At 40.8% G+C, this 26,933-nt stretch overlaps 1 protein-coding gene across 1 annotated transcript in view; it reads right to left on the bottom strand.

Moving 5' to 3' along the window:
• The window catches only part of SYNJ2 (synaptojanin 2), a 38,039-nt gene extending 11,482 nt beyond the window's left edge, over positions 1–26,557 (bottom strand). The window contains exons 1-16 of the mRNA XM_010294935.1: positions 26,534–26,557; positions 25,953–26,039; positions 24,049–24,110; positions 21,084–21,180; positions 17,686–17,858; positions 17,194–17,275; positions 16,821–16,970; positions 16,558–16,723; positions 15,101–15,292; positions 11,640–11,724; positions 10,240–10,380; positions 7,223–7,415; positions 5,694–5,852; positions 5,328–5,484; positions 3,150–3,267; positions 879–1,097 (exon numbers count right to left, since the gene is read on the bottom strand). Coding sequence (XP_010293237.1) covers positions 879–1,097; positions 3,150–3,267; positions 5,328–5,484; positions 5,694–5,852; positions 7,223–7,415; positions 10,240–10,380; positions 11,640–11,724; positions 15,101–15,292; positions 16,558–16,723; positions 16,821–16,970; positions 17,194–17,275; positions 17,686–17,858; positions 21,084–21,176 — 1,928 coding nt within the window. The 5' untranslated portion in view covers positions 21,177–21,180; positions 24,049–24,110; positions 25,953–26,039; positions 26,534–26,557. The remainder of the gene's footprint in view (positions 1–878; positions 1,098–3,149; positions 3,268–5,327; positions 5,485–5,693; positions 5,853–7,222; positions 7,416–10,239; positions 10,381–11,639; positions 11,725–15,100; positions 15,293–16,557; positions 16,724–16,820; positions 16,971–17,193; positions 17,276–17,685; positions 17,859–21,083; positions 21,181–24,048; positions 24,111–25,952; positions 26,040–26,533) is intronic.
• Positions 26,558–26,933: the final 376 nt, after the last annotated feature.

Below are 26,933 nucleotides of genomic sequence, written 5' to 3' on the forward strand. Positions count from 1 at the left end.
CCATAGCTCTGCATATCCCTCACTTCAGAGGACATGTGATGTTCCCAAAGACATATATACCATCAAGCTCTAAAGCAATTAAAAACAAAAAAACCCCAAACCACCAAAGTATGTTCTTTTCTTGCTCCTCTTCTCCACAAGCAAGGTGGTGCTGCTGTTCCTGCAGGGCCACTTTTGAACCCTCAACTTTTATTTGGTACTTCATAAAACCATACAACAACAGGTCATTAGTTTTCTCCATTAATAAATACAACATAAACAAATTTCTAGTCTTGTTTCCCAGGTCAGCTGTCAGGTCTTTTGCTTGTATTTCTCAAAACAGAAGTCTCATAGCTATGCTGGAGCCCTTTACAGAATCAACCAGAATGAAATTAAACTGCTCTTCCAAAAGGTATCACACTCTCCCTCTCAAACTCAGTAGGCGATAGAACTGCGAAAAGCCGTACTATTAAAAAATAAGCAAAATGACCCCCAAAAGAAAGGAGAGCCAGCCAGAAAATCCTAGTGAGTGTGAAAGAGTGCTGAAAGAGAGCAGACCTCGTCAGAGGCAGCAAGGACCCACTAGCAGAAGCAATGCATGGAAATGAGGCCTGAATCTAAAGGTGATGATTCACATGAAAGTCTCTGCTTTATGGTGCCATACTGAATAAAATTCTCCTCCACTCAGCCAAGAGAGCTGTTAGACTATTTCTTTAACAGGTTGACGAGAGGTAAAAGATATTCAGAACACTTGTATTCAATTTCTAATGAAGAATTCAACATGAAGTAAAGGAATTCAGCATACTGCTTTCTAATACAGAGTTAATTCCGTCAGGACAAAAATGGGAATTTCTAGTCTGTGTGAATAGATGACATGCCATTTCAGATCCCAGACTTACCTGACCAGAACAATAGTGCCATAATCCTCAAACATTTGCATAAGCTCTGTTCGCAGCTCCTCAGGAAATTCATTTTTCTCTTCAGGCGTTGATGACAGCAGATTTACCACTACTGTGGCATCCAGTGGTCCCTGGAAAGACGACACTTCCTGGAAAACACTCTCACGGGCAGCTTGATCGACTTCCTGAACTTCCACTTCTACAATAGCTAACACTGGCCTACACGAAACAAAAGAGAAATGCTTATTTAAAATTAAGATCAAAATCACCTAATAGGAAATGCTTATACAAAACTAAAATCAGCATCTAGCAGTAGGACAGGTAAGCACTTAGTTGTGTGAAGGACAAACAGTGTATTGTTTAAACTCTATACATCTATGATCATTTTTAACTCCACAATGTCAAATCTCATTGCAAATCAATTAAGCCTGCTATACCTTAGAAGGAAGTGATTATTATCTGTGTTCTACACAGCAAGAGAAGCAGAACAAATGACTTAAGGTCTCACTGCAGAAAAGCACTGTGGCTCGCAATACAACCTGTAAGTTCAGAGCCTGGTGGATTGTTTCATTTTTCCTGCAGTAAAAGATCATGTCTTGAGCACTGCTAATTAAGTTTACCAGCCCTGCATCAGCTGAGTGTAACAGTGAGGATACACCATAAAGGAATTCAAGTAACAATTGTGTGTAGCACTTCTGGTAAACCTGCAGTCTAAAAACACCAGGATACTTCCCTCATTATCAAACAGCTGTCTCCCAAAACATCTATAGATCAGAAAGGGAATATACTATTTTCTTTTAGACAAGGCCACATAAAGATGTCTTCTTCCAAAAATTAAGGACGAGGTACTCCAAGTGTACAATGTGGTTATGTAGCAATCATATGTCAATCCATCACATTATTAGCAGCCAACACTGCAAAGTTACTTTTTCAGCCATTTCTTACAAATTACCTGTGTGTTAGGTCAAAATAAAATAGAGAAAGCTGTCTGAAAGAGTAAAGCTTGTCTCATCTCAGTGGATGCGATTCACATTCTCAGATTTCCACCTGCACAAATACACAGAGCAGTAACTGGGATGGCTGCTCTTCTAACTATGTCAAAATTGCTGCCCCCTACTTGCAATCGAGCAGGCTCTTGGAATATGCATTACCAGAATATGTGAAAGCAACAACAGCAGAGCTAGAAAGTAATAGTAAAGGGAAAAAAAACCCCAAGGTATAGGGAGTATTAACTATTTCTATAAGCACCATGAATCATAATGCATTTCCATATGTCATGAAGATATAGCTAAGTCCTTTTTCCAGCGCAAACCTCGGGAAAGCAAACCTGCTGACTGTAATTTAAAAAGCAGTTTTTGCAGTCAAGTTTGCTGAAATAAAAAACCAATGTACAACAGCCATGTTTCACAGATTGAATCCTCAGGGTCCTATATAAATGAGTGCAGCAGTTCTACTGTGCTTTGTGAAACACAGCAGTGTCAAAGCCTTGACACAGAGAAACCAATTGTGAGAGGCATGCTCTTCTGTTGCTGGAGGAATACAGAACAGTCCTCGCATCCAAGAGTGCCATGAGAAGCCCAGAGACAGCTACTGCGGGTCACTGAGCGCTGCTATGAGGAACAATATTGTAGCATTTCCATAGGGCATGCAAGGGGTGAGACAAAAGATCATTCTGAATGCAAGGGAACTTTCAAGGTGTATTTAGCACAGAATTTGTTTCAGAGAAGTGAAGTGGTGAACAAGTTTAACAAAGAAAGGTCATTCATATCCCTAAAGAGGAGTTAATAATATGGACCAACCAAAGGCCCTCATCTTTGTTTTTCCCTCCTTCTCCCATCTCCGTGTCTAAGGGAAGGCCAGAAGTCCAACACTTCACTACTCTGAAGAGGTCACACATGGCTTAGGTCACACTTCAGGCTACACAGTCCCAACCTCCTCCTCTCCCACAGCAAGCTGAGTGGAAGTCCATCAGAGCAGCTTGTTTTGGTATCAGAGCTTTCCAAAACCAAGCAACAGAAAGTTCTTAGTTTCCTATACCTGTCGCTGTAACTTTCCTAACCCTTGTTGAGATCACAGCGCAGCAGAAATCAATACAGGACCATAGATACTTGCCACCCTAGTATAAAACCCATCATGAGGGGGAAAAAAAACACCTAACAGACACTGAACACAGAATAAGGGTGACGTTCCTGTTACAGTCAGACTCGGTCCCTCACTTGGACACATTCTAACCTAGTGGCCCCATCTCCGATTATTTGCTTAGGACTTTACCTGTGGTCAGACGCTTGCAGCTCTGCTCTCCCATAGTACATCAAGGCTCCAGGGGTCCAGGTATGCCTGACTTTAGTTTCAGCATTCAGATCACTGTCTAGAAGATTAATCTCTCCAGCTATGAAGCACAAAACATGATTTAAAACCCACTCAAAGCTAGTTTTACTAACAGTTAAAAGCTATTTTATTAGGATGCACTTCACAGACCCCAGTAGTGGGAGGTGGGTTTATTTTTTTCTTGTATATACCATTCAAAGAAGAGCTCGTATCTTAAAAGATTTATAAGTTAGGTACTAGGGAAAAAAAAACACAGAAAGAACAAGGGAGTGCAACAGAGACAGCTGATCACTAGAATAAGACACCTGCAAAATGGTTAACCTGAATGTCACCCAATCAATTACCTTTACAATCTGGGTTGAGAGAGTCATATTAGTGTATTTTTCCCCCTGCCCCATTACTGAGCATAAAAACAAACTCTGTACTTGCAAAATACACTGCAAACCTGAATAATACACAGGGATTGGAGAAATAGTACACAAGAGATGGAAGAAAGCAAACCCTTGCAAATCCAACCACCAAACACTTCTTTTGCAATGCATTAAGGTGACAGAATGTGCTACAGACATTACGTTAGAGTGAGGTATTATATTGCTGTCAATAACAGGAAAGTTTTTAGGTCACTCTTTGGGCTAATGGATAACTCTTACCTCTTTTCTATGCAGTTGAAAATGAGTTAATACAGAATACAGAGTTTTGCCTATCACTCTACTAGGGCTACACCACCTTCTCAGAAGGCAAACAGTCCTCTGGCCCACAGCAGCAAAAAGCAGCAAGGCAAAAGAATTAAAGCTGAGAGGCAGAAGAGCCTTGCAACCAGCAGTGCAGTAAAGTAAAGGAGAAGAACTCTGGCAGCGAACTAATTAGAAAAGCTTTGCAGGGCTGGGAAGGTGGGCAAACAGATGAGGGGTCAGTTATATGCCCATGTGAGCTAGCTGTGGGAGGCCTACAAAGCTCTGAAGAAAGGAACCTGCCTTAGCTCTTGCAGACCAGCTAGACAGGTCCTACGTTCTGTGTGCACTCTATCAACTAAAGTCCTTCCAGGGGCAAGGCTTGCCATGCAAAATAAGGAATATGCATTGAAAATGCTGAAGGGTTTTCTTTCTCCTGAACTGAAAACAGCCAGCACAAGAGGGCTATTTTCACTTCCTCATTACATCTCATACAGTTTTCCTTTCCCAGATTACATTTCTATCAATGGTTTAAGCTACTCATTCTACCTTATTTTTCATTCCTTAAATAAGGGTGAATAACTCTGTGTAACAGTGACATGTACTCTACAATTGCCCTAGTTTTGCTTTGTAGCTTTTACACTTAGTATACTCATAGTATGACTTGGATTCCAAGCAGTAGTTCCCAGGCATGTGAAACATCACATCAGCAGGCACAAATCAAATTACTTCTCCAGCAATTACACTTTTAATATGAATTTATTCAGATTTTATAAGCGCTGGGAGATAGATGTACCTGCAGACTGAGAGAATGGTTATGAAAACTGACCCTGGATACTCAAAGAAATACTTTTTATTTTGTTAATGTAACTTTTGAATAACAAGTGAAAACAGCCCTTCTGTTGTGCTGGCCACTCATGATCTCAAACTACTTTACAAGCACTAATTAATGAAATCTCCCCCAATTCTAGAAACTAGCAGAAATATTCCTAAGAATTACCAAGGCAGAAGAAATTACAAAAAAGTGCTTATACATCTACTGAGGACAACAGTTATAACCATCTAGCTGTTATAACACGGGAACTTTATGTGGACTAATGATTCTGTTCAAAAGCAACAGAATAATTTCTAGATTGCTAGAAATCTAGATTATTTTCAATTCCTCAGAAAATCCCCAGCACCTTTTCAGTCTGTAGCATGAAGCCTTTGTTAACATGCTCAAGAAGAAAAGGCTCTCTCTATCTGTGCAAGTTATTCCAGTGAAGCTGAAAGAACATCTGCTCGAGTAAAACTACTGCGATTTGACTAAGTTTATGGGACATCTAAAGACAGCTCTTAGCCCAGAACTCACTAACTCCCTCACCATTCACTAGATTAAATCCCCTTATAGGGGTTCTGGATGAAATCTAAAACAACTTTCAGATAAAGGAAGAGGAAAGATCCTACACACCTGTTTTTTCAAAAGGCAGTTTCTTTCTCCACCAAAGCACTCTGTCAGTCCAAGCTGGGGTTCTGCACTTATCACTTGTATCATAAGCCTCTGAGCCAACATCATATTTGTATGTTGGTCCGAAATTAATAGTCCCTTCATGGAAGTCTTTAAAAATCTATGAAAAGAAATACAATCTTTCTGATTAAGTTACAGATGAGGGAAGTGCCATTGTGATGTATCAATTTTCTTGCAGACAAACAACATTCTGATTTTTAAACAAATTACTACATTCATGTACCAGGGTCTGAAAATGCAACTTTTTCACTCTCTCAATTAGGCCAAACCAACATGCAGGTATCAAAGAAAATGAGGTCGCTGCCTTACTTTTCCACTGGATTTTTGCTGTTGTAGTTGATCAAATTCCAAAAGTGTCTTCCAATCTTGACGTTTGAGAAAATAAAAGACTTCCTCATATGTTAGATCAATGCGATAGTTAAAATCACCACACCAGAAGACATAGTCATGTGAGAACACGCTCCGCCCCTAGATCAGAGGTACAGAATACTGTTAATGTTAAATCACATTCATGAAAACACCTTTTAAATACACTGAAATGTACAACTCGGTCTCTCTGAATTACTAAATACCAGACCTAGTTGCCACATTCTACTTTTTAAAATCCATCTTGTGCTAATATGGAATGGTTCCTTCACCGCCTTTTACATCCTGCTGAGCTGAATTTTGTAAACAAGAGTGTCAGACTCTGACCCCTGTTTCCTGAAGGTATGTCTAAGCTGGGACCCTAGCTTTATATTCACAATTGGGCTATCATAACTATTAAAACTAAATGTTTGTTTCCCTAACACATTTCTCACACATATATTTACATATTCTGAATATAACACAAAATGTGCTTCTGGTACCAAGACACAGTCAGCAACAGAGGTCCAGACTAAGAACAAGCTACAAATGTTATCTTACATGCACGTCAGTTTTGCAAACGTATTGAAATAAAACGTCAATGAAAATTCACTACAATTCTAAGTTTAACATCCTATCTTCTAAGCAGTCTTTTTTTCAATTAAGCTATAAACCTAAAAGCCAGAGATTCGTAAAAGAAATATTCCAGCGCTGTGGCTGTCACAGCACTAGAGGGCACTCTTTCTATGCATTATACACACATGGTACATTTAGCTATTGTAAATGTAAAGGACATAAATAGTTAGAGGAATTGGAAGCAAAAACTACCATTAGCACAACTTTATGGCCATTTGGAACAGATATTCTATGTAGGGCATTCAGACTATCAGTATTAGTTCTTACATAAAACAACTGATTGATATGCTGCATGTGCCAAGCCTCTAAAACTTGCAAACAACAGGGAGTTAAAATTTTATGCTTTGCAACCTAAATGCCATTTTTTGCTGACTAACCAGAATACACAAACTGGTCCATTCCCTCCCTGGTTTATGACCTCTCCAGAGAGGAATGAGAAAGAAAGCATTGTGGAAATTAAAGCAGCCAACATTAAGGGAAGAAAAGAAGCACCGCTACCAAATCCCATGGGTTATCTGCTGTCCTGAGGAGACAAGTGTGAAATAAAACACTCGGGTGACCTATTTGACAACTTGAAAGCTATTCAAAGGTGAGGACATTTCAAGCACTGCAGCAACTATATTTTTTGAAAAACACAGAACTTTTGTAAAGCAAGTGCTACACTGGGTGGTATCTGGTCTCCTGTGAAACACGTCCCTTTTTTTTTTTTTAATGTTTTCTTTACCATTTTCTTTTATGCCCATTCTCCATGGAACTGAGATGACTTCTTTGATGACTTGTCATCGAAGACAGCCTGAGACCAGCTTTCATAATGTAAAGAACTCCTATGTTTTTAGCATACATACACCTACACTTACCATTGGGAAGCTGAGTTTCTGTGTGATTTCTTTATAATCTTCATTCCTCTCTTTCACCTGAGTCTGCCCTGCAGTTAAGTGACTGCATATAAAGCAGAAACTGGTACTATAGAACTGAAAACGAATGCTCACTGCCCCTTTATTTCCAGCTTTTCCTCCCATTCCTGTCTTCACAGTGTCTACTGCTACATCCCTGTATTTAAAAAAGAATGGAAAGAAGAGAGTAAAGGGCTGCAGGGACAAACATTCAAATAACTTTGCAACATAAAGGAAAAGACAGTTTACAATGCCAGGTCTTCTCCCATCCAGAAAGCTTGCTGATTTTAGGCACCATCTTTTAGGCTGCGAAGTTTCTTGATGATGTTCATGTACTTATGTTTCAAATTAAGTACAATACAATAGTATGAAATAAAACTATTTGAAAGTATTTTTCTCCTCTGCTTGCTTGTCTTGCTGTATTGCTTGGAAGGGCATTATTTCTGAAATATTGGGAATTTCTACAGAATATACTTTTCAAGTCTACTTCTACCATGATCTTTAAAATAGTGACAATAACTAATTTTACTATTACGTTTCCTTTTACTTTTGAACACATGGAAATCTGCTTTTCAGAGAGTTAACAATTTAATAAGTGTTGCTATGTGTTGAAACCCAGCTTCACAGCTGATGTCAGATTTTCCAGTCAGTTAAAGAGCAACAGATCATAACCCATAATTTGTCAAATCAGATGCAATAAAATCGGTGATTAGTGGATACAACTATGTATACCTAACTCCTAAAATGAGTTCTGTACTGATGACAAATTGCTTAGGGCTTCCATGTTGTTAATTACATAGTATTTCAATGTCATGCTTAGCATACATGCTTACATACTACAGAAAGATGATTTGGCAAAGCAGACCACCTGCTTGTGGGATAATTTATCCCAGATAGCCAGTCTACTCTGAGAATAAAGTATGCCTGTCTGATCAGATAAGTAAATGATGAGATCATTGCTGTAACCAACCCCAGCACCATGCATGTCCTTCCCAGTGAGAAAATTTTACTTTCCAGATAGGAGTCAAACAGATCTGGGCTAGAATATTACCAGCTTTAAGCAAGAGGCATGCGGAAAACCACTAAGTCTTATTTGTGTTATTGTCAGGCATCCATGATCTGAAAATGATGCAAAACGTTACAGGCTCATTTCCTACCCCCGCTCCTTTTCTCTCCCTGCTGCCCGTCCCCCCCACCCCATCTTTCCTCTCTTTTCCTGACTGCAGAAAACCACCAGAAGAAACCCTCAGGGAGGCAAAAGAGGACCATCAACGTTTTCTATGAAAAGATGGGTTTTAAGCACTCTGAAGGATGCACGTGTTCAGTCTTTTTCACCCTGAGTTCTCCCTTCCTGCTGCCTGCCTACCCAACTGCTGACTGATATTTATCTGACTTGCATTCATGGCAAAGGTTATGCTGAGATAAACCCACTGTACATTCAACTGCTTGTATTTCATCAATCCTTTCACTGCTGTATAAGCTTCAGCTATTCTCTCATTTTATTTCTCTATTCTCTAACTTCTGTCCTAATCTCGTCAACCTCTGCAAGCACAGAAGCCTTTTTTTGCACTTCTGATCATTTTTGTTTTCCTTTTATAGACAGAGGAAAAACTACACAAGCATACAGGTTAGGTTTGATTACGCTCACATAACATATAGCAGCACATTAGCATTAAATGATGAAACTTGGTCACTAAACTCAAACCCTTCCCTTTTTCTCTTGAGTTTCAAAGGCCTACAACCAATTCCTAGCAGTCTGACAGCTGCAACAGAGGCACTGTGCAGTTCTGCTTCTGATTTCCATTTAAACCATGTACTTCCTGCTGGATTACTCAAATTTCTTGTAAGCCAGGTGAAAAGTCAAAAACTTTGACTGATACACTTCTCCTGGACTGCTTCATAAACAGAAAAAATCCACAATTTTTTAAAATCATGTTGAACAAAGATTACTGGGAAGGCAGCAATGCAAGACCATCAGGGTTACCTGGATTGCATTACTCTGCCTAGCCTACAGCACTTGATGTTACACAAGCTCTGCACTGATCTTCTCAGTAGATAGGAGATCAGAGGGAAGAAAGAGGCAGCTTTTGATATTTTAATCACAAAATGCAGTGGCCAACCAATGCCCCTAACATGGGGTAGAGGGCACTGTTTGGATCATTCTAGACTTTAAGGTCAGACAGATGCCCAAAGATAGTTTTGGCTCATTATTAATTTCCTATCCATTTACACTTGGCCTGCATAATTCTTGCCCACAGCACAGGCATTTTAATGCAGATATCCCTGTGGCTTGGTAATCTTCTAGCAGCAAGAGGAGTTTGGTCAGTCTCCAGGGACATCGGTGCTAGCAGGCTGAGGACACACAGCTCTGCACACTCCTGACTAGGCACATAGTTCTGGTTCATGTGGCATTTGGGAGAGACAAACACTTAACAGACCCTTATAGCTCTCAATTCTATAAAATGTCAGGGGCCAAATTAGTTTTCTTTCTCCCATCCACCTTTCCATCTTTTCCACCATTCTTTTCATGTCTGGAGCCAGACCTGTTTCCATACGGAAACACTAAAAAGAGGGCTAGAAGATTAAACCTGCCCTTCAGGCAGAGGCAGGCACTTGCCTTCACTTGGTGCTCCAAACGCTCTTGGACTTACTAGCTCAGGTCATTCCTTTTCCAGAAAGACAGCACCCAAACAAGGTGCTGCACCCTGACTGCGCACCTGGAGCATGCCCAGCTTCTCAGCTGAACTGGAGGAAGATATTGGGGCTGCCTGGCCTTTGTGCTACCCAGGAGGATGAACTCCAGATTCCTGCTACCTTTCTCTCCCACACTGAGCAGAGACCAGAATCCAGGTTTGCATAATTCCAACCAAGCTGAAAAAATCACTCCCACCCTCTCTGGCCACCCTCCAACAGCAGATGTTACCAAAGACACAGGTTGAGGTTTTTGCTTTGTTGTGGGGTTTTTTTGTTTTATTTTTTACCTGATGAAGGGGACATGATACGGTCGTACAAAGATGAAAAGACAAACACCAACAAGCTGTGCTGATGTCAGCTGAATGTAGCGATGAGTCCTGGAAATAGCTTTTTGAAGCTGCTCTCCCCACATTTTTCTATTCGTTGTACTGGAACAAACATAAAATCATTTAATGGAATCAAAACAAACCACATACAGTCAATAAAATGAGCAGATTAACTGTGCCTTAGGTTTACAGACATCCCATTAGGCTGTAGACCTGGAAGTGCTTGTAGGATGCATAGCAGAAACAGGTAATACCTCCTTGTGAGCCAGCCCAGAGTTAGCAGGGTCAGTGAGCCCAGGCACAGCACATAAACAGAGTTATCCTGCTTCTGGACATGACAGGGATTTTGTCTACTACACTTAGAAAAATCCATGTTCACATGATGTTTGATACCCCCATTCACTGAGGATAACTGGAAGCTGGTTGTAGTAATCATAACCATAAAAACAAAAATCCATGTCAATCTTAAGACCGATAAGATTTCTTGTGCTCACAGTGAAGAGGAGATCTTCTCTGACTGGGAGATGACTGGCTACCCACAACTGTTGGCTGTCAATAGCTGAAGGTTTGTGGGTGGGCGCATATACCTTCGCTTCTGCAGACCTAGCTTTTTCTTATCTCCACCGTCAACTGATACATGCAGATACACCACCAGCCCAGCAGCCATGCTAAGCACTGTTGTAATTTGTCATTCCCAAAACAGACAACTAACTGGTCAGCCTGATGAATCAGCATTGGAAACATTATCTTCAGGGTTCCACCCTGATTCAGATTCAAAAGGACTGGTATACACCACAGCCTACTGTACATGCTGACATGCCAAGCTCAGGCTTTGCCTTTAACTCCTTCTCTAGCCATAATTTTCACAAATACAATTAGCCACAGAGACATTTCGTTCACTTCAGAGTTCCCACATGAATGCCAATTATGTTTGTAGTCACTGAGCACATTTTTCCAACATTAGACAAGGGTTTAAGGACAAGTGTTGAATCAATGCCTTTTCCAAACTTAATGATTCTGTGATTCTGTGCATGTCAACCATCAGAATTCTCTGCCAACATAAAGACTTAAGAGACTTAGAAAACTCAGTGTATTCTACAGCGCAGAAGTTCACAGAGAAACAGCACTTTCAACGCAACCCCAGTACCATTTGTTAATGGCAAACATATTTCCAGCTAGGATTACAAGCAACAGACTTGGAAGGAAGTACTCTATACATCTGAAAATAAAAAAGAACAACTCTTCTTTGGCTGTTTCCTTTGGGGGAGAGGGTGCTCTTTTGGGGTTGGTTGAGGGGTTTTTTTCTGTTTTGAGTTGTGGGTTGGGGTTTTTTTGTTATTTTGGTGGGTTTTTTTACCTACCTGGCATTCACAATATTCCCTGCACTTAATTCCACCATCTCTTCAAATCCCACTGCAAATATGTCAGGAGGGCAGTTCTCATCATCTGTTGGCAGGAGGGAAAGGTCACACAAGAGTTACTACTTTGCTGTTTCTTCTAACAACTTGTTTTCTAATTTCTGTCAGAGATCATTTCTGTAGTTCTATCTTGTGTATCCCCTGCCAAGCTATACATATTCACACCTCCTTTAATCTAATCTCACAAAACAACCCCTGCAGTTCCTCTGAAATTTTTTCCTGCTTTTCTCCCACCAGTTGGTCTCCATCTCTCTTGCAGGAAGCACTTCAGAACAGAGCATCATATTGTAGCAATGCTAAGATGAGAAAATATTCAATGTTCTCTCTCCCTCATCCCACTCATCACTAAAGCCACAACATCTCACTACTCACCATGTTTCACCCACTTGTCATTCTACCCAACATGCTTTTCCTTTTTGACACTAATTCCTATGCAACTGAACTTACTGTCCACACACCAGTATGTCACTTCCATCTCAATGCCTTTAGTAAATTTATCTACTAGTTTAAGGAGGCCTTTGAAGTTTCTCCTTATCTTCTTTCTTCTGAGTACTTTTTAGATCACCTGCACTTAAGGTTTGGTTAGGTCACTCTAGAACACAGTGACCCTCCCTTCCCTGGACCAGGCCTGTGGTTATTACCCTGGTAAAACACCAAACATCAAATACTCTCATATAATAGTGTGAAGCATATCTGTTGACCCATCAGGTCTGTTCATTGCCTAAAGGGATTTTTTTTTTTTTTTTAAACTGTCATACAGCCAAGGTAACAATAACTTAATTCAACATGAAGACCTAAATAGTAGACAACCATAGGAAACTAAATCAGATATGCCCCAGAAAATAAGAACAGAAAGAAAAGTAAAATCATAAAATCATGGAATCAGAGAACCTTTGGGTTGAAGGGACCTTTTAAGATCATCTAGTCCAACCCCCCTGCAATGACCAGGGACATCTTCAACTAGATCAGGTTGCTCGGAGCCCTGTCCAGCCTGACCTTCAATGTTGCCAGGAACGGAAACAAAGGTCTAACACCTCTCTGGGCAACCTGTGCCAGTGTTTCACCACTCTCATTGTGAAAAATCTCTTCCTTAAATCTAGTCTAAATCTCCCCTCTTTTACTTTAAAACCATTACCTTACCCCTTGTCCTGTTGCTACAGGCCCTGCTAAAAAGTCCCCATTTTTCTTCTAAGCCCCCTTTAAGCACTGGCAGGCTGCAATAAGGTCTCCCCAGAGCCTTCTCTTCTCCAGGCTGAACAACCCCAACTCCCTCAGCCTGTCCTCACAGGAGAGGTGTTCCAGCCCTCTGATCATTTTTGTGGTCCTCCTCTGGACCTGCTCCAACAGGTCCATGTCTTTTCTGTGCTGAGGGCTCCAGAGCTGGACGCAGCACGGCAGGGGGGTCTCACCAGAGCGGGGCGGCAGAATCCCCTCCCGCGACCTGCTGGCCACACTTCTTTTGACGAAGCCCAGGATACGGTTGGCCTTCTGGGCTGTGAGCACACATGCCCAGCTCATTTACAGCTTTTCATCCACTAGTATCCCGAAGTCCTTCTCAGCTGGGCTGCTCTCAATCCCTTCATCCTGCAGCCTGTATTGATAACCCAGGATAGCCACAATCCAGGTGCAGGACCCTGCCCTTGGCCTTGTTGAACCTCATGAGGTTCACATGGACCCATGCCTCAAGCTTGTCCAGGTCCCTCTGGACAGCATCCCATCCCTCAGGCATGTCAACTGCACCACTCAGCTTGGTGTTGCCTGCAAACTTGCTGAGGGTGCACTTGATCGCACTGCCTATGTCATTGATGAAGATATTAAACAGTACTGGTCCCAATACAGACCCCTGAGGGACACCACTTGTCACCAATCTCCATCTGGACATTGAGCCATTGACCACTACCCTCTGGATGTGACCATCCAACCAATTCCTCATCCACCCAAGAGTCCACCCATCAAATCCATCTCTCTCCAATTTAGAGAGAAGGATGTTGTGGGGGACCGTGTCAAAGGCCTTACAGAAGTCCAGACAGACAACATCAGTAGCTGTTCCCTTGTCCACTGATGTGGTCACTCCATCACAGAAGGCCACTAGGTTGGTCAGGCAGGATGCAGCAACTCTCTGTAGATACAAGGGTGAAACTAGCACATGACAGCTAGCCTCTTTTACTGGCTTAACATAACAGGCACTGTCACGTGTATTTCCCATTAATAATTTCGGATATTTGTCTTTGAACACTTACCAATTTGTGTGGGCACTGCACTGACATTACCACAAACACAGATATTTGCATGGTCACACCTAACTCTGCCCATTCATATAACCCATCTCTTTTCCAGAAGCTGCTTAGACCTATCACGTTATGGTTGCCCATACCATGTAGTCCTGCTCCTCAAATTCTCTCACAGGAAGGCCTAGCAAGGCTTGCACATGACAGGCTCTCAAGAAATTTTAATAACATGGGCATAGTCATGTGCTAACACATCTAAACTGAAACGGACTGGACCAATCACCCACCTAAGCTGCTCAGAGTACAGTGGTCTGCACTTAATCACATATCCATGCTCTCAAGCACTAAGGGTTCCAACGAGACAACTCGTATAAGCAGCCAAGTATTTGAGGAACGAACTGCTGAGCTTCAAGGTTAGGCACAGAACTATCCCTATGATGCCAGCAGGAAGCCAAATGTTCCACGGTAACATCAAAGCACAGGCTTTGCCATAGTTTTGCAACCACTCAACTTTTAAATTACAGAACATTCACTTTTAATTTTCCTTAATAAAATCTGTAAATCAATTACAATACCTGACCTTGTGTTGTAAATAAGAAATTCAGCAGCCAATTTAAGCAAGCCACAAGCACAAGAGCTTTCTATACTGATAAAAGAAAGGAACTTGCCTTCAACAAAATAAATCTCTTTGTCTGAAGGCTTTGATAGCAACATTTCCAGACATAGTCAGAGTCCAGAATGTACAGATATGTTTAGCTCCAGATAAAGACCATGGAGACATTCTGAGGGCACCTATGCATGTAGTTCCCTCTAGCAATGAAGAACAAAGAACAGAGATCTGGAAGAAGAAACTGAAATATGGGATGCAGAATAGGCAAATACACTCCATGATGACATGAAAGAGACCTCTGAATTCTGATCTGCTGAAACTTCAAACAGTCACATGGTGTAAGACTCAGGAGTTGCTCTATCAGGAGCCCCTCACTCACCATTCCACTGCTGCAGGGAGGCAACACACGTCTACACAGAATTGAATACACCCCTAAGAACTGATGAAAATGCCCTCCAAGATGCACTGCCTTTGAAAGGAACAGCTGGTCAAATCTTGTGTCCCAACTCACTGTCTCTAGAGGTGCCCACCAATATTGCTTACACCTTTTGACTGTGAAGTCTTACCCTGAAATTCAGAAACTCCAGAGAGCTTGGGAGAATCCAGCAGCCAGTCTGTCAGCTCACTGGTACCGAGGATGTTGCTTCGAAACTGCTTCCCCCCGTTCACGTTCCAGGTCCCCGTGGCAACACGAACACGCTTGAAGCTTGTGAATTCAAACTGACGCTCTGACATGGCCTTCAAAATACTTGGAGTTACTGACGGAAGAGGGGAGAGAGAAAGAGGATGTGTAAAAGAAGAATGTGCTGTAAAAGGACAGAAAGCATACAGACAGCAGTGACACAGTCGGTGTGAAATAATGACATTACTCCAGCAGCAACAACACAAAAGCTAAGTAATAACTCCGATGGCAGTGGCAATAACTACAAGATAACTGGGGTTGACATCAGCAATTTCTCTTCCAGAAGCCAGGCACCTTTTGAAAGTTTGTGGAAGACTGGTCACTCACTTTCAGCATACGTTTTCCTGCACTTCTTCAAGGAGTAAGCACACAAATTCTTTTTCCTCGCTTAGTCTTTTCAGTTTAGCCTACAGCGATGAAGCATGTCACAAATTATGATTGAAACTGAAGTCCTAAGAAGTTTAGTGTGGAGGGAAAGGTGGAGAGCAGCACAGTCTCACATCAGTCCAAAACCAGCACTGTTGTGGCTCTCTAGCCTGGTCAGAACTCCTCACAGGAACCTGCTATATTCACTTATTTTTGATGAGTATAGAAAATTAGCAATGTGCTTTTTTTGTGTGAGCAACTGAGGTAACCTTAATCTTTAAATACCTGATTTTCCTTGTGGTCTGCATCAGGGAACGGCCCCAGGACTGACGTGGATTTGAATAGTTCATGTCTATCCTATTAAAATCCTTTAGTTCTCTGGAGCAAACTGACCACCAGATACAGGATAATTGCACTCACAAGCGGTATTTTGCACACAAGTATCTTCTCAGAGAGAATTAAATTGGTTTACTCTAAATGGGTCCAAAGAAATGTGTGTATGTTGTGGACTATCAGGGCCCTGGAGTAAAGCAGGGAATGAACCAACATAACAACATAAACGTGCCTTTAAAGATCCAAGTGGCTAAAAGCATGTACACACACTGCAGGCCAAAAATAAGGAGATAAAAAATCCGAGCTGAAGAGATTTCCTCAAGACAAACTCAGACTGGACCAGACTGAGAATACAGCCCTAAAATCTTCCCCTCTGGTCCAACTCCTCTAAACTGTCATAGAAGATCATCATCAAAGAGCAGATAAATTTACTCAGAAGTCCAAGGCAAAACATGAGAAATAAGCACAGTGGAATTAAAAAACACAGAGCTGTGCCACAGTCCCTTGAAAGCAGCTTTTTAAACAACAGATCTGTGCAAAAGTAGCTTACGTACTGATTTTTTTTCAAAAGGGTGCAATTGCTTATCTCTGACAGCTAAACACGGACACAAAAGAAAAGTGAAGGATTTACACTGGCCTTACCCAGCAGTGCAGTGTGGTCCATGAGCATCTTGCCTTTGTCTGCATATTCCTCGCTGAAGAAGTCACCCATGAGCAGCAACTTGATGGCTTCCTGCTTTACTGCATCGAAGAAATTTGACTGAATGGTGCGAGACACAGAGCGGGCGCCATCCTTGAGTTTCCCAACCTGTATCAGGCAGGAATCGTGAATACATGTGACACTGAAGAGTAAATCGGACATCTTTCCTTAGTTGTGAATAAACAGTTTTACCATTTTTCTTTACCTTGTGCTTCCCCTCAAGGGCACGACTGCCAGTAAATACTCTGCTCAGATTATGACCGTTGAGAGTCCACATCACTTTGTAGGATTCCACAAAGCGCTCAATTATAGATTTAGAGTTCAACCCAAGGCTCTCTAATTGAGCAAGCAGGATCTGGATTAGGTACAGAAGGAGAAAAAACAACCACCACATTGTTCTTAAATGTGTTTTTGCTTTTTATCTTCAGTTTAAGTATTCCAGCCAGCACCATTCTGTATCACAGAGCTGGCAAGACAGACTTGTTCAAGTGAGGCTTATGCCCTCTTTCCTATCTTTCCCATGGAACAGACAATGTATGCAGCACAAGCATCCATGACAGGTCTTCTGACAAACTCACCTCCAGTGCAATGAAGGACTGTACACTATTAGTACGATCCAGGCAGTCCAAACAATTCATTCGAAAAGTACCTGTCTGCAGACTTCAGTAACCAAACACAAGAGGAGGGAGGAAAAAAAAGACATATTTTAAAATAACATCTAATCATGAGTTGATTGAACAAGATCATCAAATGTTCAGTCTGAATATAAACCCCCCCCATTTTGCCAGTGCAAGCGCATTGTGCACAATGTATTCCATTAACAAGTCTAATTACTTGACTACATTTGCAACACTGTATTAGCAAATCCATGCACTGGTAATTTTGCAGATTCCAAACAATGGAGATGCAGTTAAGCCAAATAATCTATTTAGCACCAAGACTACACTTTGTCTCGAAATTGTATTTCAAGATGGTCATTTACGCTCACAGTCTGAACACAGCAAGAAACGTGGGAAGGCCAAGACAGGTGGTGCCTGGTTATGCTGGGACAGAGGGGCAGGGACACTCACCGTTGACTTACATTCTCGCCCTTTGTGAAGATTCCAAAGTCTTCCCAGTGCAACTTCAGCTGAGGCCTCAGCAAATTTTCCAGTTTCTCAGTTTTACCACCTTTTGCAAATTGGTGGTAGTCAAAATTTATCATGGGAGTGTCTGCTGCATGGGAAGAGGCCCATAGCAGTTTCTGTTTAGATAGAGAATGAAGGAAAACAAATCCTGCTCAAGCCACAACGTAAGAATTGATACCAGCATGCTTTTATCATTACTAAACTTTGACTGTTTATCACGTTTTTAATATTCAGAAGCTCGTAGGGAATTTTGAAAGGCCAGACATGAAAAAAACGACTGAAGTTCCCCATTTTGTTTTCTTTCCAAAAGTAAACTGGATTGTTAGACCCCGATTTTTCTGCAGGGGTACTCAAACTGTAACTGCAAAGTATACATCAGAATTGCTGCTGTCTGCACCTTGGCTAGTGGCAGCCCTGCAGCAGTGGGCGGCTACCTCTGTGTGTGAGGGTGTACAGCAACAGTGATGCTCTGGGCAGGCTCAGGACCGGGACCCTGATAGGAAGGGTGTCCAGAGCTGCTTCAGGTAGAAAAGCGTAACAGTGCATGGGTGTATTTTTAACCATTCCTAAAGTGCCAAGAGATGGGAAAACATGGCCCTAAATTTAGGTAGAGGGTGCCTGAGGAAGAAGTAAGAAAGAAATGATGTCCCAGGAAACATATTACAAAATGGTTGTGGTAAACCACAAAAGTCAAGAGGCACAAATTGCCTTATTATTTCAACTCCAATTTCCATGACCTCACATGCATTTCTGTAATCACCACAAATTTCATTAAGGTATCTGTAATAGATACAACAGTAATACATCCTGCTCTCCACGACAAAGCCAGTGAGAACTGTTAGATTAACTCTAACTATGGAAGCCTTTGTCTATTCCCTTCCCTCCTGCATATTCTCTCTCAAGAGACAGATGCTTTTCTCTATTTAGATTGTGACACAAAACTGAAAAAACAATACTGATATTACATTAAAACTGTACATGCAGCAGTTATACCAGTACAATTGTATCAAGTAAGCCATTAAGCCCTCCCCGCAGAAGCAAATTTAAAGGTGTTGCATGGTGTTTGGAGAGAGATGTGCAAAATATATTTCATTGCTGTTAGAAAAGCCAAAACACTGGGTATCTGCTTCTCTGTTGTTGACACCTCAACTTGCCTTTACAGCTGCTGGCACTAGTAATGCACTTGAGGATGACATTTACCCACTGCCTCAGTGGAAATCATTGCCAGAGTATTTGTAACTGTACACTACAGCACTGCTTTTACTGTAAACATAATTACATCTGTTACAGGGGATGCTTATGAGAGGAACAGCATTACTGAGAACAATATTGATTTTTGGTCTGGTAACAGCTGATTCCGGTAACAGCTGAAGGTAAGTTGGTCATTTACAATTTTTCCTTTGTTTCTGTTGCATAAAAGAATAGTAGCGGTGACATTCTGATCAAGAAATCACAGCAGCAGTAATTGCAAGAATATTTTGAACCAACTCTGATAAGAATTACTAAGATTGGAGCAAGAGTTAGAAGAGGAAGAAATACAAGTAAAGGAATAAACAAAGAAATAAACTAATGACAGAAAAGGAGAAAAGTTTTCATTCCTAATCATTCCAATTACTTTCTTTTTAATTCAAGCTCTTTAAAATCATCAAAGTAAAAATAAAGTATATATTCTTTACAAACATCCATTTATTAAAACACAAAGATAAAGAAAAAACAAAAGGTGGTTATTTTGAATAACTTCAGTTTCCGGTGCTGTCAGTCTAAATTCTTTCAGCTCACAGAGTGCTTTCATAATTTGTTTATTTTTAAACATCAATAAAGTTTAACAATTAAAACAGATCTTTATTTAAAATAAATGAATGAATGCAAGGTTTTTATTCTAGAGAGGTCCTCTGACTTAATCTCTGTTTGTATGATACTGGCCAGAGCACTATCTTCAAGAATGTGAGTGTTTGATAAAATATCAGTATTAAATTAACAAGAAAAGTCAGATTTGTATCCTCTCAGCATTTTGCAAGTGATCATCTCTTACTCCTAAAATTCAATGTTTTTGCAAAATAAACTATAAAAACTATTTTAAAGATAGGGAAATCAAGAGATTATAGAGGTTTATCTGTGTTATGCAGAAATTCAGTAAGAATCTGAAAACAGAAGCTGGGTCCAGACTTCACTTCTGTACCTTCCTCATTGCCTTGCAAGCTTTAGTCATAATCACTTTCTTTGGCCATATTCTGTACAGGGGGGAGACTTTCACTTTTGTCATTCCACTGGGGAAACTGATAGTCCTCTCCAGGTCTTTTGGATGAGAAAGAAATGGTCACACAGAAAATCTGCCAAAAAAATCAAGACCCTCCTTGTCTTGAGTACATTATTCTAGCAGAGGGAAACAAATCAGGAACTATTATTTAACTACAATTTTTATTTTGCTTAGTTTCACACAGTGAACATTTGAACTCAGAACTGTTGTAGCATTCTTTACCAATGATAAATACATAACACTTAACTACAGGTATGTACTTAAAACATTCTTCTGATTATTCTTCGAAAATATACTCCAAAGTATCTGTGTCAGATTTCTAAAGAAACAGGCACTTAGGAGGCAGACTTCCATCAGCCTCCAGCCAGATTCAGGCAGCTATGCAGTGCTGTAAATCCCACTCAATGCCAATCTGTGGCTTCAAGTACACATTCGTTCTAAAAATGTGGCTATGAGAATACTGCTCTAGAACTCAGCACAGCTTTAATTCTACAATGCCTGACATCCTGAAAGCACAACCCAGATGCTTTCAGGTATTAGTTGTGCCTAGGGACATGTAGGGGCCAGGACAACCTCTCTTTTTACACCAGACTCTCATCTGGTGTCCAGGCAGCCAATTCCCATCACAATCAGTGCAAGATAGCTGTTTCCCATTACAGTCAGAGCAAGACAGCTTGCTCACACTCAGCGAGCCAGGGTCAGGGCCTGGCCCCCCAGCACTTCTTGGCAATCCCATGAAGCACCTGACTGCATAGGTGACTACATACTATGACAAAGCTGGCCACGATTCATTTTTGCAAATGTGAATTACTCTTCGGAGAATTAGGGCAATTTTTTTTTTTTTAAAGTCTGGTTAAAGAGAATGTGCATAACTGTGTGCACACATAAGCAGGGAAGTCAGTGCTGGAAATTAAGCCATAAGACAATGAAGCGCCATTCTACCAGTATGTAACATCTGGTAAAGAGATAACATCATTTCTTGAAATACACTATTCATCGCATACTGGGCCAGAAGGGAAGCAGAAGAACATGGAGGCTCAGCGGAAGTCAGTAGTTAAAAAAAAAACAACAACTTTGCTTTTACCTTAAAAGCTCTGTTGAGCACTTCCTCCCCTCCTCTGCTTCCCAACAGGTTAACGATCACTTGTTTTCCATACTGCTCTTTCAGAAGCATCATATGCCTACAGCAGAAGTAACCATAATAAGTACTAAACAAAACCATATTATGCTGCCTACTACCTTGTTCAAAATACAGAAATAGAGATCACTGGTTGTTCCATCCAGCAGAGAGTTTCAGCCACAGCAGCTACAGACATCTTCCTCTTCCTTGCAATCAATTATTAAATAGTACAAACGGTGAAAATATGCAATTAATGGACACAGTATTTTGTACTGAACTTTAAGAAAGCAGCGTATTAGGAAACAGACCCCAGATCTTTTATGTCACTGTTAGCTTTGATATTGCCTTTTGTACGCTCCCACGTCTTGGCTGTCAGCCTGGGAACTACATAGGAAAGACAAGAAGAGGAGAAAACATACTACACTTCAACAGGAATTGCCCAGCATCTTGCAGGGCTGAGCCTACAAAGGGGCAGCAGCAGCAATGGGGCCTAGGACTCCAATGCCAAAGCCAGTGAGGCACAAACACATATGTCATAGGCGACAGGGTTCAAACATCTTTGAGCTACCGCAACATTGAGACATTCACTCTCAACATATTTAAATTAAGCAGGAAGGTTAGTAATCATAAGAACTGCTGCACTGGATCAGACCAAAGGCCCTTTTAGCCAAGTGGCCTGGCCCAGGTTCTTCAGGAAAAACACAAAATAGGACAAGTATAAAGTGGCATATATTTTTGGCATATATCCCCAACCTCTCAAAGCCTGATATTCAGGGACTTTCAAGTGAAGAGCTTTTAGCCAGATGCAGAGGCACCCATTCTCCCCTCAATAAATTTTTTTTTCAAGTTGGCATGCATGTGCCATCCAGCTGTGCTGGATCATCAAGAAACAATTAGATATTAAAGCCATCTTCCATCATGTGCTAACAATATTGTAGTAGTACTTAAGAGGAAGCTGGATAGAAATAGACAAGAAAAATAAAATAAACACTCACACAAATGAAAAGCTGTTACATGCTGCAAAGTGACATGCTATGGCAAAGCATCAGAAAAACAGCAAGCATGCATCTTCTGGCACACACCTTTAAGTCCTCTAACCCGAAATAAACCACACAGAAAACCATGGAAGGAGAGAAAAGAAAGACAAAGTTATCAGCATGGCCTTCAAGAAACATGGCTAAATATATTTTCTGGTGCTATGTATGTTCCTGATTCTGCAACCAGCTCTCTGTACACCAACTCTTCTCATACATTTGCACCCCTCTGGTCTGACCCATCAAGATCCTACTTCTCCACCAACGTTGCTTCCTTACAACAAAACTGCTGAAGCTCAGGTCACCTGCTTGAGTACTGCAAGCAGAGCTCCCTGAGGATTTCTCAGGGAGAGGGGATGAAAAAGATCCTCTAACAAGATTACCATTCACTTCTCACAGTGCCTTCTCAACACATTAACCTATCAGATGGGAAAACATAACAGGCTAAATCCACTCTAATGCTCTCAGAAAAGCTGTAGCAGGTTGTTAAGTTTCAGTGTCTTTTTCGATGTAAGCAGTCGCTTATTCCTTGCCCATTTTCAAAGGACTGTCTTTCACAGATCTGTAAGCAGAGACATCCCTAACTTCATCTAGCCTAAAGGCTTTACTGTGCACAAGTGAAAGAAGGAATAGTGCAAGCTGATCGTCATGTTCATGTTTCTTACAAGAAAGCTATTCATCAGTTGCATCAGGGTGAGAGAAAAAAGATTCTGAGCTAAATGGTCTTACAGAGTTGTTCCTTGCTGAGGTACTCTCAATTTCTTGAGCATCACAAGAGGATGCCGAGTAAGTTATTGTTTTCTTCTTATGTAAATTATCTCTGCTGTAGAATGCAAACCTCTAAGATGGAGCCTCAGGGACACCGGCAGGGCAAGTTATCATGGCACCAGACGACCACAAGACCTTGAGTGTCAAAGGCATTTGAATTCAGTAGGATTTAAAAGCTTGGAGGATGTAGGCTAAAACTCTTTGGAGCAGGGACTGCTATAGTGCATAGTCACTTTAGATTCTAATCCTTGTTTGGGGTCTTCAGTGCTGCAAAACTATTAACAGTCACTAATGTCATATTTGCTAACAGTTGCAGTAAATGAAATGAAGGAATTAACAGGCCTTATCCAAAATCAACATAAACTCTGTTTTGCCAAAACCAAATCAGAAGAGAAATTAATCACAGGACCTGGCACTTATAAGCTGAAAATTTCCCACAGGCCAAATCCTTCATGTCCTTTTCAGGCAATGTTCCCACTGATGTCCATGGGAGTTTGCCCTTAAAGGATAGGACTTCATAGTCAGATATTCAAAGGAATCAAGATAATGTACAGCTTTTTTTACAGTTTACAGCTGACAAGCAGAGTATTAATGGTTTAAAAAGGTTTACAAGCTAGTCTTTAGGTAAAGTAGGAAAGCATCAGCATGACAGCATCATACAACACTGATCATAGAATAAGACACTGTTGTTTCAGTATAGCAGTAAAACAATGATGAAAAACAAATCCAAATTGGAGAGGAAGCAGTGTTTACTTTTTACTTGCCTGGGTTACAGTGGTAAAGAAGATCTGTTCTGTGTACCTGAAGTGTAAATTCACATTTGTTCGCCCACAAAGAGATATACAGACCTTCCTTTTGCATATCACTCAGTATTTTTTAGCTTTTTCAGAAACAAGCCAGGAGACCAAATTAATTCAATTACCATTGAAAACAGAAAGGAAAATGCAAAAAAAAAAAAAGAATAAATAATGTAAACCCACTTAATAATCCCAGATCATCTAGGGGATTGGCTACATCATCCGAGAGATGTTTCACATCCCTCAGGATTTAATAGGAAGGCATAAAGTTGTGGAATCTTGGTTAAACGCCAGGCTGTTGCATTATTGCCAAAGTGGAATGAAGCTTACCTGTCAAAGGCAGGAGCATTTGCTTCCAGACCTCTGTTAAGCCTCAGATGATGAGAACCCACCTAAAATAAAATATTGGAAAGAGAAGAGAGAAATAACTTCTTAAATTGCTACAGTCCTAAATCACTAGATGTCTCCCTTTTTCCTTCAGAGAAAAACCATCTCACTCACAGCACCAGACACCTCTAACAGACTCCACACACCCACACACATAATATCCTTAATACAAAATCCACAGCTTTTATCAGACAACAACATTTACAATTACAAGTGAAAACACAACTATCATTAAACAAAGGGATACCTACACATCTTTTTATGGCTAAACAAATCACAGCCCTTCGCCAGCTTCCTCTAGCAAATATCCCACACTGCCTCACATGAGTATGCTGTGTGCTCAGCGTTCTTTCTGCCCTTCCCTCAGCAGAAAAGGCTGCATTTATGCCAGCTCCATGTGTTATGCATCCCAAGTTCTTTCATCTTTCATTGTTTACCAAAACTAAAAAGCATCAGAACAGTTCTTTGAAAATATGAAGGATTAAATCCTGTGCCATCATCCAACAGGTCTTTTAATATGGATGTCAACAACAGTAGCCTCAAGGTCCTTTTCAATGCTAGCTACTGTTATTACAGTATGCAGAGCACTTCTTTCCGCTCCAAAAACTACACTGCTAATTATTTAGAGGACCATGCATTTTCTTCTGTACTTCATCATCTTCCTTTGTTTTTCATGAGGTTGGTATCTGCAATTCTTTTTAACACCAGTGCCAGCATAATCATATCCAAGGAATAATAGTTATGAGTAATCACCAACATAAATGAAAGCTGCATAATCTAACCCAGATTAGGTAAAAATGCAGACTGTGTCCCTACTAAAAAATTGAAAATTCTGTGTAACTAGAGATGCTACCCAGTGCCCAAAAATACCTGGGGAAAAGCTCTATAGCTTCATAACATACAGAACAGTGCTGGATACAGATACACCATGGGCAGAATGTGTGCACAACCATACAGGCAGACCTGCTTTATAAAAAGAAGCAAGTATTGCACTGGATGGTGCTAACAGACAACACCACACATCCTTTAGTCATCTTCCTTTTGCGCTAAATCCAGTAGTTCTGAACACGACCTAAGTGCTAGATTTACTGATAAAAAAGTATCAAATAATCTTTAAAGAATCTAAAAAGCAGTTATATTACATATTCTCTATACTAAAATATATGCATATATGTGCATACTCATTCCGGTTGCTTATCCCTCTGTTCAGAGAATGCAAAGGGTGGTAGGATGATTACTTGAGCTTGTAACTGTATATAAACTGTAAGTCACAGACCATATGTAACCCACTAGTAATAACGTCCTGATGAAACCCTACATCTCTGCCTTGCAGAAGATCAGATTAGATCATCATCACCCTTTTCATTGAAATCTAGCAAATACACCATCCAGACATTACACTTTGTTTCAAGGTAACGTGCTCCTATAGAGCTCCTGGTATCCCTAGATACTCCAGTATTACTGTGGAGGTCAATATCATCAAGCCAACCAGGCATTTCAGAAGGAAAGGCTATTCCAAATCAAATCGAAAATGTAATAAAGATACTGCTGTAAGCTTCATCTTAAGACATTAGGACACAGTCCCTTACAAATAATTCCCTGTAGAGGCAAACACACATATGAAAATGTTAAACTTCAGTTAACTATAGCCATTTGCCTGGCTTAGTTCTGTTTGTCTAAATACACAAAATTTCCTACAAGGTAAACCAAAAATGAAAGGGCTCTGCATTTTCAAGGAATGAGCTTTGCAGCTCATTAAAAAAAAAAAAAAATTAGATTTTATGTAACTTCTAAATTATAAGTAGCAAGAGAGATTAGTAAGGCAGGCTTTTTGATTATTTGTTTACCTGAAGCCCCAGTTGCTCCCAAAACAGTGGAACAGAACCTCTGATCTGCACAAAGGAAGAGACATCATCATCCAAGTAAATTGTCTGCAAAAAGAAAATCAAGGGAAGGAGTTCTGCAGTTAGATCTATCAGTGTGTGACCCCTTCACCAGGTGACAGTTTAAGACTCTGAACTCAAAGGGTAAAAAAAGTAAACCATGTATCTCCATGTATCCACTTACTGCTCAGCCACTTTTCCATAGTCTCAGGCAGGGGAACAAAGCACAACGTATTTGCTTTCATGTCACCTCAGCAGATTCAACTCACTACTTACCAGAAAGAAGAGAAAATTTAAAACACCACCACTGGCAAAAGGAAGGAATCTTTCATTCACAATGAAGATGGATCTGATCTACTGGTGGAGATACTCAGGAAGACCAGTCATATACTCTCCCTCTGTCTCTCTCTCAAAATCTAACTGTGCAAAATGTCATTGCTCCTTGTGACCGATGATGGGTAATGTCAGGTGTGGGATAAGCTTATCTCTTGCTTTATTTACTATTTCTTATTTCACTGCATGTTGTGCCTTGTCAGAGTGTCCAAATAAGTCTCAGCAAAACTAGCAGCTTCGCCACTCCCATTCTGAGATTCAGTGAACAGCATGTGATCTACTTCCTTTCCAGGAGGCTTACAGCGAGAGGCTCCAAACTCCCCATTTCCCTCCCTAACCAGACCTCAAATTCTCCCTTAGTATTTGTTCTTATGATCACTGCTAACACGCTGATTTTGAGTCAAATCCATGCAAAGTACAAAGACTGATTTTCCCCTTTGCATTCCCCCGCCACCAGCCCCCAAGCAAAGCGTTATGTTATATGTTAACTTAGCACAAAAGGTACTATGATTTCAGTATGACCACAGAGCAACTGTGCAGAGCCTGGCTCACTCCCCTGGCCTATACTTAGCAGTGGAACCCTGGCTGTTTTCCATGGAGACACATGATACC

Source organism: Phaethon lepturus, unplaced genomic scaffold (genome assembly GCF_000687285.1).
Source record: "Phaethon lepturus isolate BGI_N335 unplaced genomic scaffold, ASM68728v1 scaffold29679, whole genome shotgun sequence".
Classification (NCBI taxonomy): domain Eukaryota; kingdom Metazoa; phylum Chordata; class Aves; order Phaethontiformes; family Phaethontidae; genus Phaethon; species Phaethon lepturus.